This window comes from Micropterus salmoides, unplaced genomic scaffold, assembly GCF_014851395.1.
Source record: "Micropterus salmoides isolate LMB-PRFRI ecotype aquatic unplaced genomic scaffold, ASM1485139v1 Ms_hic_scaffold_23, whole genome shotgun sequence".
NCBI lineage: Eukaryota > Metazoa > Chordata > Actinopteri > Centrarchiformes > Centrarchidae > Micropterus > Micropterus salmoides.
This window is the reverse complement of record NW_024041484.1, coordinates 10,801,192-10,813,275: the sequence shown is the minus strand read 5'-3', so window position 1 is coordinate 10,813,275 and position 12,084 is coordinate 10,801,192. Positions and strand designations below refer to the sequence as shown.

General features: G+C 41.2%; 1 protein-coding gene across 2 annotated transcripts; it reads left to right on the top strand.

The window, feature by feature from the left end:
- The first annotated feature begins 1,080 nt into the window (after positions 1-1,080).
- LOC119918432 (DENN domain-containing protein 2A-like) lies at positions 1,081-12,084 on the top strand. Of its 2 annotated transcripts, none has more exons than XM_038739177.1 (20): positions 1,081-1,373; positions 2,379-2,450; positions 3,215-4,330; positions 4,449-4,540; positions 4,921-5,015; positions 5,110-5,319; positions 5,613-5,706; positions 5,795-5,845; positions 5,925-6,127; positions 7,016-7,125; positions 7,430-7,499; positions 7,945-8,022; positions 8,143-8,283; positions 8,686-8,834; positions 9,957-10,134; positions 10,210-10,251; positions 10,384-10,492; positions 10,611-10,880; positions 10,960-11,046; positions 11,157-12,084. In XM_038739177.1, exons 1-20 carry the CDS (start codon positions 1,342-1,344, stop codon positions 11,186-11,188), a joined length of 3,231 nt encoding a protein of 1,076 aa, XP_038595105.1. In that variant the 5' UTR covers positions 1,081-1,341; the 3' UTR covers positions 11,189-12,084. The 2 variants fall into 2 exon arrangements, with proteins under 2 accessions (XP_038595105.1, XP_038595106.1); XM_038739178.1 differs by having other exon boundaries at positions 1,105-1,154.

Here is a 12,084-nt window from a genome sequence, read left to right as displayed (position 1 = left end):
TTATCATAAAATGCTTAAAGGGAGTAAATGTAATGGGAATTCCATTCCAAACACAGTCATGTAATTAATGTTACTCATTGAGGGCCTCTGGTTTATCGTGTACGGGGACAATGGGAGGCAAATGTGTGTGATGCTTTACGATGTGTCCAGGGGGGTCATGTCTTTTCTTGTTTTACAACATGTACCTGGCTGTATATTCTAACTAGGGCATGATTGTCTTTCCGATAGATTTAGATTGAGTTTCCTCCAGAGGACATGTAAAAAAAAAAGAAAACACAAAAAAAGACAACATGTTCCAGTGGTAAGATAGTGCTAACCCTGAGATTTGGATAAAAGCTGCATGTGCTGAGACACAGCAGCTCACTGGGATGATACTCTGATGCGTGTGTGTCCCAGTGAGTTCCTTCTGGAGAAGACTTGAATAAAATTCACAGAAAGAAAGTGTTTGCCTAAGCTATTAATTTGAAAACTTGAATTGCCATCACATATATGTTGCAACCTTGGAAGTCTTTATTATTGATTAAATGTAGAACAAAATACATTACTGATTTATGAATTCATGCCTCTGACATTTTAGGTATTACCTCTTTGCCATGTGAGTTCATTTGTATCATGACATTTAAACAGCTGGTTTCTCTTTAGATGTAACTGTGTCAAAGGAATCTTCATTTCTTTTTTCACTTGCAGTTTGCAAAACTCATTGGGGCTCTCTTATTCATTTCCTATTGGAGGTAAATATACACCATAAGGCAAGGAGGGTGGGTTGGTATGCTACAGCTGCATGAGCAACTGTAGCTAAGAAGCAGTTGTGATGTGAATTCCAACGAACCTCAGATTTGGAGGGAAATAATGTGTTACAATAATGTCTGTCCCATGCATCAGTAATTTCCCTGCAGCTAGTTGGCAAGAGTATGGCATTTACTTAGTTCAGTCAGTGTTAAGAGTCATTCATTCATCCTACATAGCTTGTTCATAATGTCAGCTGTGAGAGAGGCAGGCAGCTGATAGACATAAAGAGAGAGAGAGAGAGAGAGAGAGGGAGAGGGAGAGAGAGAGAGGGAGGAAGTCATATCCAGGGTTTGTGGGGAGAGAAAGAGTGAATGAAAGTTGAAGATTGGAGAAGAGACAGGGAGAGAAGTGTCCAGTGGTTCGAGGTGAGACCCTTATGTCTCTATTCTCATTCAATTAAACATCTGATGACTCACCTCAAGGCTTAAATCAAGTTAGGAAACCTGTTGCAGACTGTTTAACCTGGACATACAGCATACCACGGTGGTTTGGAGGTTATACCAATGGATACTGTTGTAGCAGCATTGGTTGCATTATGCTCCCATTTCACTAATGAACACATGGGAACTGTACGGCAGCAGCAGGTAAGAGCCAGACTTAATATTGTACTTTCAATGTACAAAATGTGATGCGTACAGTGGGATTTCATCAGGCTGTGTTGTCTTGTATGTCATTATATTTTCTTAGATACTTTCATAACTGTAAAAAATCAACTTGGGAGGGGGGGAAATAAGATATGGCATATTTATTTAGGTAAAAAAACGTGACCTTGTTTGGAAGTTATCTGGACATATGTATTTCCTAAAGGCAGCCTCTTGCAAAATGAAAACTGCAACCGCCATCTTTTGAATAATTGTAAAAAATGTGATGTAATTAATTAACAGCTCTGGATGACTTGATGTCACACATTAGCTATGTATCTGGATGCCTTGTTTCCCAGCTAGTCAGCCACAGCCTGTGTCTTTAAGGGCAGTATGCAGTCCCTCTGCTCATGTACACTTTCATTTGGACTACTAAACAAATGACACCAGCCTCAGAGCTGGGAAATTACAAAGCACTATCTTAGAGGCCACCGAACTTTGAAACATTGGCCTTAGAGATGTGAAAGCATGAGAGTCAAGAAGAGGAGAGCAGAGCATTTAAGCCTCCACCAGGGTCAAAGATTGGTCTCCTGTGAGGAGAAGGCGGCAGAATAAGAAGCATTTAACAACACATTAAAAGGGACAGAAGAGTGATTTAATCATATAAAAGCTCCCTCATGACATTTGAAATGTAGGTTTGTGTGATAAACTACTCGAGGGAGATGCACTTAGTCCCTGGCTGTTATGTTTTTGCTTGAGTCTGCCTAGCTGGTGCCTGAATAGAATAAATTACCAGCTGTGAATGAATGGCCACGCTGCATAAAATGTCAGTCCTTCCAAAGATCTTGATCTCATTTTGATACATGGTGTGAAAAAAATACCTTCAAGTGTGTTCAGAGATGTTGTGTGTCACTTTTTCAGTGACACACAACAGCCTAACACCAATTGTCATTCGGAGCCAAGCTGACAAGGATGTCAATGACAAAGATGCTTTCCTCTCTGTCTCAGGTGTACAGTAATCATGGCAGCCGCTAAGAGAATGACAAACGGGCCGGACTGCATCTACTCCACTGTCAACAGGTTTGTATCAGAATAGGTTTATCAGTGAACATTTTCCCTATAGGAAATTTTCCTCACAAATTCCTCACCATGAGAAATAAGTGACACGGTTTAGGTTGCTCTTTACTCGTTGCATTCATTAAGGACAAGTCAGGAAAGGTCTTTCAACTTAGGACTTCCCATTTCCTCCTGTTTATTTATTAAAACGTAACAGTTTGATGAAATGGGCCTCGGTCCAAGTATGTGTTTATTTAGCGAGGCTGATGAGAAGAAGATGCTCGGTCATAGGCTTGTCCTCTGGCATTTACTCTCAGGCTGGATTTTCCCACTGTTGCCAGAAAAAGACTAATTGTCCCCTAACTAGCAGTCACAGTGACCGTACTGGGAAGTTCAAGAAACTCTGGTAGCAGTCAGTCACTTAACCTTTTGTTTGCTTATTATTGCATTTTTTCTGATTTAATTCAGGTAATGATCCTGATTACTGCTGCTACAATTATTTGTATTAGTCCTATTATTATATCATTACTATTGCTATAATTATTATTACTATTATTAATTTTCATTGTTGTATTACCACTACCACACTCTCTCAGTGGTGTTAGCTGACTCGGGTTGGTGAGAGATGTACATTATTTCTCTTTAACATTACATTTATAATCATTTCAAGATCATTTACATCCCATATTGGCACATTTATTAGTTGTTTGACATTTATCAGGGATGAATGAGTAACATTTTATGTTAATTTGTAACTATGTAAATGGGTTGTTTCTTTGTGTGTTTAGGCTGAACAAGGGCTGTCTTGGTGAAATAAGTGGCTTCCATATTGCTTCAGTTGAAAACAAGGGAGTTGGGCAAAGAAGAAAGTGGGCTCCAAAACTGCCCTTCACCCCATTAGACAACCTGAGCAACCAGAGGGAAGAATCACCCATGATGGCTCACAGGAGGCCGACCTTTGACCCTCACAGCAATGACAACACTCTTTACGTAGGCAACAAGCTCCCCAGATCCAATGGAGGCAACATCAAGGACAAGATTTCTCTGTGGGAGGGGAAGGAACCCTCACACTCACCCATTATCTCAGGTACTGTGGGCCAGTGCACCAGCATAAAAAGGTCAGAATCTCTGACAAAAAGCAACAGTAAAACTTCTGATGAGGAAAGTCTAGAGGGTTGCAGGAGAATAGCCCACAAGGAAAAGGAAAATCATGGGAAAAAGAATTTAGGAAAAGTTGAGGATTCAAGGCCCTCTTCGCCTGTTGAAACAGGGAAACAGCAAAGAGGGACACTTAAGAGCAGCAAGCCCATTGAGAACCAAAAAGGGGAGGACTGCGTTAGAGTTGTCCACAAGGAAAAGCAAGATCATGAGAAAGAGAATGTAGAAAAGTTTGGGGATTCAAGGCCCTGTTCGCCTACGGCAGGAGTGCAGCCGCCAGTGGGGACATTGAGGAAAAGCAATGACAGGAGAACAGGCGATCAAACCAGCCAGGAGAAGAGAGCTGTATTCACTCTGTTTAAAAAACTGGAGGCTATGGGGGAGAGCCATGGGAAAACTCCTCCAGAGCTCGGAAACTACTTCAGCCCACCGAGCAAGGACAAACAGGTAGAGACGAAGAAGAAAGAATCTGAAGTTGTGGGACAAACTGGTGCAGCGAAATCCTCCGGGGCCAGAGAGGGGAAGCAGCACCATGAGAATGTGTACACAGAGCCAGGGGCGCCCCCCATCAACCCAGTCCCCAAACCCCAACGAACCTTCCAGCATCCAGCTACAGGCCCCAGGCATGGGAGAGGGCAGAGGAACCTCCCCCCTCTGCCCTCCATCTCTGTGAAAACGGCCCTAAAACCTCCTTCTGGCGTCTACGGGAGACCTAGGGGTGAGAGAGTCAGAGACAACATCAACAGGTATAGAGGGCACAAAATATAACCAAATATAATAGTTTGGTTTGTCGTAACGGTTCAGTTCATTCAGACTTTAGAAGCACCTATATACTAATTTGCACTTTTCTGTTCACCATGACAGGAAATCCTTTGAGTTTGAAGACCTTGCAGGGTCAACTAGCCTGCTCTTCTCTCGCTCACTGTCTCAAGAACATCATTACGAAGACATCCTAGGTCAGAAACCTTTATTATCCATCACTGATTTCCCTTTTTAAAGAAATAGTTGACCTTTTGGCAAATACACATGGAATCCACAAGATGTGGACTGTACAATGGGGCTGCAGCTCATTTTCTTGAATATGTGCCTGATATTTTCTAGAATCAGTTTGTTACCACATGAGTTGAATGTTGTTTCTGGTGTTTTTCCACTTCTTCGTGAACTACATTCTGCAGAAAACAATCAACATGTTTCACGGATTAAGTCAAATGCACGCATATTGAATGTTACACTGGCAGCTTCTGCCTAAAAATACAGTTTGAACCATGAGACTTTGTAACTTTTAACAGGAATGATGAACATGTTTTGAAAGTTGCCATCTTTGGTCTCCCTTCAGACTCATCCAAAGAGAACCCATATGAGGACATCGAGTTGGAGAGTCAGTGCTCCCAGCAGTCTTTGCCCTCCTCCCCTGGCGCCGATACCACCAAGGTTCTTGCAGTACAAGCCAAGCATAATACTTTACAATGACAACACTTCTTATATAAATGATCATGCAAATGTATTAAATGATTTGTGTCTATAGACCTCGAGGCCCGGTTTCTTCAGGCAGAATTCAGGCAGGAGTTTTAAGCTGCTGGACCTGCGGCGAACCAACCAGTCGACCCACAGCACCGGCAGCGCGGGTGTTTCATCTCCACGCCAGCTCAGCCCTCCCTCAACTCCCACCGGGCCTGAACACCCGTCCTGGCTGCCTGGGGATCCCTACAGCCGAACATGCCGCAGGATCCCAACGGTGTGTGTTTGAGCGCATATTTTAGAGCAGTGTATGTATTTTATCCAGAATCCCTGAACTAGAGTAAAGGTTTTATCCTACGATCCTAATGCTTACCATATGACTTCTTGACTGCCAAGACACCATTTGCTGGATCCTATATCACATTTATAGATTAAGTTCAGCTTTAATTTAAAGTGTGGCTACCAGGTAACACTGCCAAAATATTATTAATTGGTATTTTGCTCTGATCCTTGAGGAAATATGTCATGCTGTGTATTTCTTTATGCTGAGCCAGAACTTTTTTCCAACAGGTTGTACTGAGAATCAACAGCATCTTTGAGGCTCGGATCGGGAAGAAACATCTACGAAGGATCTATCATTTCGCTGAGACAAGCTCAGGGAGAGGTGATGATGGTGAAATGATGTTCATCCAGAAGCGATTCAACTTTATTCTGTATTTTCTAATGCTTACACTGATTTTTGTTGTTTGCAGTCACAGATGAAAATAGTGACTCTGAGAGTGAAGTTGAAGAAAGAGCGAAAGGTACCACAGAAATGAGTTTTAATTTTTTTTGACATCTTCAATTTATAACCCTAGTGTCTCTTACTTTCCTCTTTTCCAGCTCATCGTCAGCGTCTCGTGTCAGTCCAGTCCATACTCAGCCAGCCAAACCAGGCTCAAGCCCACTACAACGGTACCAACAGTTCCCTGGAACGGGAGCTCCACCAGCGTCAGCTCTTTGAATATTTTCTAGTTGTGTCACTGCAGAAGTCGAAGGCCGGTGCCCACTACCTGCCAGAGGTCACGCAGCAGTTCCCCCCGAAGGTCAGAAGCAGAGGGGTGCTTGAATCTTTGTTTGCTTTTTGTGGGTAATTTTGTTTTGAAGAAGGAAACCACAGATTTTAAATTCAGTTAACTCATGATGTGGAGTAGGCCTGCTGCTCAGCCTGTGAAAACAGTTGTATAACATCTTCTCTAGCTCCAGAGGGAAAAGCCCTGATGATGTCAACAGTTAAAACTTGGGCTTGAGGGTTTACGTTTTTAAAAAAAAGTCTGTTTTACAAACTGGATGTGGGATTTGAAAGAAGTGGGGTCTAATAAAAGAAGCTATCCTGTTGCATGATGGGAAACATAGGATCTAGTCGTTTTGAACTCATGCTAGGGACTTTCGTTGTACAACCTTGTGTTGTATAATGATAAATAAATCACCTTGATAGCTTGAAAAAGTCAGGATATCTTGGCCTCATCAGTTTTGACCATTCTTTAAAAAATATAAATTTCATCTGTCTTTTGTGAGTCCACATACTTTATGGAAGTGCAGTGCTAAATCCCCGAAGGACCCCCTTTAACCTTTTGGGACCAAATGCCTCGAAATAGAAATCTACATCTTTTACCCCAGGCAGACAAAAGTCAACATTAAAACATTTCAAAATATGTGACTGAGCCCAAGTCCACCAGACAAGATTCTGGGAATGCAAACAGCTGAAATAGCAAAGGAGAAGCTTCACACCAGGCTGTCTTTGTTCATACTGCAGCATTTAATCTTTCCTATTTAAACCTGTAAGTTTATACATGTTAATAAGAACACGCAACCTTTTACCGGCTGATTACGGATAAATGTGCATGAAATAGTATTGGAAATTAAGTTAATAAAAATGCATGAAAGTAGCAAAAATGGAGTCCATGTGTGTCACCACTTTTGTTATGTTGCAGATGGAGCGCAGCTTCAAGTTCATGAGGGAGACGGAGGATCAGCTGAGGATCATTCCTCAGTTCTGTTTCCCTGATGCAAAAGACTGGGAGCCGGTGGAGAGCTTCCCAAGGTGAGAGTGTAAAAAGTAACTTATTGCACTTTTTATGAAATTCCACATAAATTAAAGTTAATTTAATGGTCAAAATAGTTTTAAATACTCTCCCCAGAGCCATTTCTCTCCCTTAGCAACTCGCTATAATAGACACTGAAAACTAAACTGTCATTACCACTAGAAAACATACTGTTTAACCCCTGATACACACAACTGCTGATTTGAATGTATATAATTAGGCTATTTATGTGTATTTTTTGTGCAAACAAAATATGCTAATCACGTGTTTATTTGTGTATTTGTTGTGGGTCATCCCTCACAGCGAGATGTTCTCCTTTGTTTTGACTGGAGAGGATGGAAACAGGAGGTTTGGATACTGCCGGCGTTTACTGGTAAATAGAAATGAATAGAATAAATAAGTGTGCTGCTACTGGACAGGAAGTGGCTAAATACCACGATGACGGCTGAGTAAATATGCGTGCCAAAATAGTCGGCATGGCTGTGGGAAAACGGTCCATCTCAGAGTCTGGGAGGAAGTGTGTGAGACTGGGAAAGTGTGTATGTGTGTGCCTTTGCATATGTATTTCTACAGCATGTGTGTGTTGTGGTTTTTCAAACTTTTATATTGCCAGAATGTACTTGAGATTAAAGAATTATTATTATAAGATAATAAGAATTATTATCTTCTGTCATGAGAAAACATTGCAACTCCAATTTTGGAAGAGATTACACTGTCTTTTAATTGTTTTTTTGTTTTTTTGGAGAATTCAGCAATGTTTTTCTACTTACAAAATACTTTCAAAACCCAGTTGTTAATCCAAAGAAATTTCTTTTCAGCCCAGTGGAAAGGGCAAACGTCTACCAGAGGTCTACTGTATTGTTAGCCACCTTGGTTGTTTCAACCTGTTCAACAAGGTAAACCTCTGGCACTGGTCCCCTATGATTAAATCATTCACGTAAATATTATAAACAAATGTAGTATACAAGTGTGTGTGTGTGTGTGTGTGTGTGTGTATATATTTGTGTGAACTGTAGGTGCTGGATGAGGTGGAGAGGCGGAGGGCTTTGTCTCCAGCCCTTGTGCAGCCTTTTATGAGAGCCATCATGGAGGCTCAGTTTCCAGCTCCAGGCAGAACCATCACCATTAAAACTTTCCTCCCTGGCTCAGGCACCGAGGTGAGTGACACCGCGGGCTATCTAGAACAACAGCTGAACAGCTGAAATGGCATGGCTTCTGAAATACTGAAATTCAGACCATGGACTTAGACAAAAGACAAGTATATAACCTGTTTTTGAAAATTATATTTGCCCATTGAAACTTTATTGCTCATGTAACGATTTTGGCAGCACAAATCCTAAAGGGGAGAATACTCATGTAGCTGGAGTGTGTGACAAATATTTGGCATACAAATTTTTTAATTTATGTTATAGCTAGCTCCATGTAATGTTTCAGTCATTCAGCTTTCGTCAAGATCAAAAATATGAATTTTCAATTAAAAAGAAGTTGTACGAGAAATTTAAGTCTGTTATGGTCTTCTATAGCTTTGTAGTTTCATCTTTTCTCCATCTTATCCCCAGGTGATGGAGCTCTGTCGACCCTCTGACTCACGCCTGGAGCATGTGGACTTTGAATGTCTGTTCTCCTGCCTGAGTCTGCGGCTGCTGATTCGAGTATTTGGGTCTCTGCTGCTGGAGCGAAGGGTCATCTTCACTGCTGACAAACTCAGGTTGGTCCATTCCGTGGAGCCGTTTATCCTGTAGGGTTACACAGCATGCAGAAATACGTATCTCCCCCTTCATGTGACAGCTCATTTGATGCCTCCTAAAATAAGAGGGTACACAGAACATCCTTCTTCTACTGTTTATGTCATTTTTGTATATTAGGTGTAAGCATCAGGGAAGCTTTCATTATGGAAATACAAGAAATACAGGTGGCCCCAGACCCACATTTTTAAATCAATTTAAGACAGCTCGCAGTTTTATTCAGGGAACATGCCAGAGAGATATTTTAAGAGCGGCCTGTTGAGTTGTTGTGCTGGGGCCGGCTTGTTTGTTCTGTAAGAGCAAGCCAGTGGGAGTCAGAGAGAGTGGTCACAGTAGTAGAGGACTGGAATGCAAAGTTGAGTGATGTAAATAAAAGTAGTATGTGGCTTTGCTTCCCTCTCTGGGAAATGTTACTTTAGGGAATATTAAGTGATGAGGCTGTATTTTAGACCATAGCACCCTCCTGTGGTTAGAATGAGTAAGTAACTCTCTGTCAACACTTAGTGTTGAGAAGTGGTGGGGACATAAGGGCTCAGACTGGGGGTATGACCATACACTTGTGTCACAAGACTTGATGATTAAAAAACAAGATGAGAAGAGTTTTTAAAACTATTTTGAATTAATCTGAAATGCTGAATAATGAGTGGAGGGTCTGGGGGTCTTCTCCCAAAACATTTTGAGCTTAATTGACACTTAATTTAAAAACCTGCATTCTGGAGGCATTTTCTGCTCCAATTTAGGGTGGAAATGCCTTCATTTATAAAAAGAAAACAAAAAAAATCAACTGGCAGATAATAATTCATAAATAGAAAAATATAACAGAAAATAATGCAGTAATCAGAAGCCTGTTACTTATTTGGACAATGCACATTTGTCTCTTCTATATTTAAATTGCTTTGTATGTTTTCTAATTGTGCAAATAAACCTTTCTCAAAGCATTTTCATTAGTCATTAGTTAACATTTCTTGGTACAAACTATTTTTAGGAACATTTTTTTACAAAAGCTTTCAAAAAGTTATGGAGACAAAATCATCATGTCCCCAGCGTCGTCAGTGCATACTCATTTTTCCCATCTCTTCTTGCAGTACTCTCTCCCAATGCTGCCATGCTGTTGTGGCACTGCTTTATCCCTTTGTATGGCAGCACACTTACATCCCTGTGCTGCCCTCGGCTATGCTTGACATCGTCTGCACTCCAACCCCATTCATCGTAGGCCTGCTGTCCAGTTCACTGCCCCAGCTCACTGAGCTGCCCCTGGAGGAGGTCAGAGAAACACTACTTTGTGGCAATTATGCTAAAAATGTTGTACATTCCAATAATTAGGCTTTCTGTGCACAGGTTCTTGTTGTGGATCTTGGAAACAGTCGATTTCTCAGACAGGTAGGCTATACATCGAATCCTGATTGATTCATGTTTTTTGTGGCTTTGCATGATCTGTATGGACGTGGAACACATTATTTCATCCTTAACATACCTTTAAATTAAATTTCTATCCTGTTTTGTCACATCTAGATGGATGATGAGGACTCCATCCTGCCATCTAAGCTTCAATCAGCCCTGGAGAATGTTCTGGAGAGGAGACGAGATCTCGCTAATGAGAGAGGAGGAGACACACCCAGTGGTGAGACATAACAAGGACTGATGCTGAAAACTAGCAATAAAAGCTGCTTAGTTTTGCAAGTGAGCGAGTTCAGCAGCACTTTTTGTATATATTACAATGTTTATCCTCTTCTTTTCAGACTTTGGCCATCTTAGCACTGTTGTGTCCGAGGCCTTTGTTCGTTTCTTCGTGGAGCTGGTAGGCCACTATCCCCTCTTCATCATTGGTGAACGGGAAGACGGTTACTCCTCCTCTTCCTCCTCCCCAGTCCCCTGCTCCTTCCAGCGCGAGGGTTTTCGTAAAGCAGTCCCGTCTAAGACTGTGCGTCGCTTCTTGGAGGTCTTCATGGAGACCCAAATGTTTGGCTGGTTCATCCAGGAGAGAGAGCTCCACAGGCAGGCTCTGAGAGGTAAAGAGCTGCAGGAAAAAGAAGAGGTCCCGCTGTCAGGAGGCGATCCAGTGATTCATGATTCCTTCTCTTTCCTCAGGACTGTTTGAAGTGAGGGTTCAGGAGTATCTAGACTCCATCCATGAGAATGAACACCGGAGGGTTAACAGGTTTCTTAAAGGCTTGGGTAAGGTTATTTCTGAGCCAGAATTTCTTTGTCGTAGCGATAGCATAGTCTGTACTGTAGGCTCATTCTCACCTTTAACCTTTTGTTTGTTTCTTTTCCTTTTGCTCCAGGAAACAAAATGAAATTTCTTTCCAAGAAATAATGCCACTGTAACTGCACAAAAAGAAACCAACGCTAAAAACAAAGAAGCACTGAAACAAGGAAACAGTTCACGGACTTCATAAATCCAGCAAGAGAAATTATCATTTGCTTTTCCTGAGATGCTGTTTGTGCCATCCTCATCTCATCTTAATGAGACTTTTGCTCAAGGACTCCTTATAGATGTAGGGTGGCTGTGGTGAATCACAAGTTGTTCCCACCAAAAGAAAATCCTGTATTTCACATAAATAAAGGAACCTTATAAGGAACTTTTTGAGAAATATTAAAAATAATATATATAAAGTGGTTGGTTCCTGGTTGGTGTAATCTACATACCAGCTGACATATTAAAGGGGAAACCTGAATAAATAATAAATTAGTGTAGAATGTGAATGCTTCAATTCAAGGCACAAGGGGTAATTGAATGGTTTGATAAATATAGTAGATGGTCGATCCTTTGAATTAACTTGTTTACAGTCATGGTGTTTTCTGAATCCACAAGGGGGCAGTAGTATATTTTCTCTGATTAGATGATCTTGACACTGACAATTACTGACCGGAAAATGACACAGACAGGCTTTCTTTCTCGCTCTATAATACTCCAATTTTCTTTTAGTCATAACAGTGACATCACTTGACTCTTGACAAGTAAATAGATATTATTGTCTTGATGTTTCCATGTTCTTTCCGATGAAACGAAAGCCCAGGTCCATAACACTTTTAGAGTTTGGATGTCATTTTTGTAAACTTTGTACATCTCCACCAACTTCCAGATTATGAATGATGGGATTACTTTATGGTATGAAAAAAAGAAAATGTGTTCAATGGCACAATTTACATTTTGTTACACACTGGAGAATCCTGAGAAGAAAGTAAAAGCCAAGTGAATGTGTTCACTCA

Excerpts from the sequence above, each read along its gene's own strand:
- LOC119918432 (XM_038739177.1), top strand. The coding sequence starts at position 1,342 with ATGAACACATGGGAACTGTACGGCAGCAGCAG. Across the intron at positions 4,331-4,448 it reads GTCAGAGACAACATCAACAG|GAAATCCTTTGAGTTTGAAG; the intron begins GTATAGAGGGCA and ends TCACCATGACAG. Across the intron at positions 10,493-10,610 it reads AGGAGGAGACACACCCAGTG|ACTTTGGCCATCTTAGCACT; the intron begins GTGAGACATAAC and ends TCTTCTTTTCAG.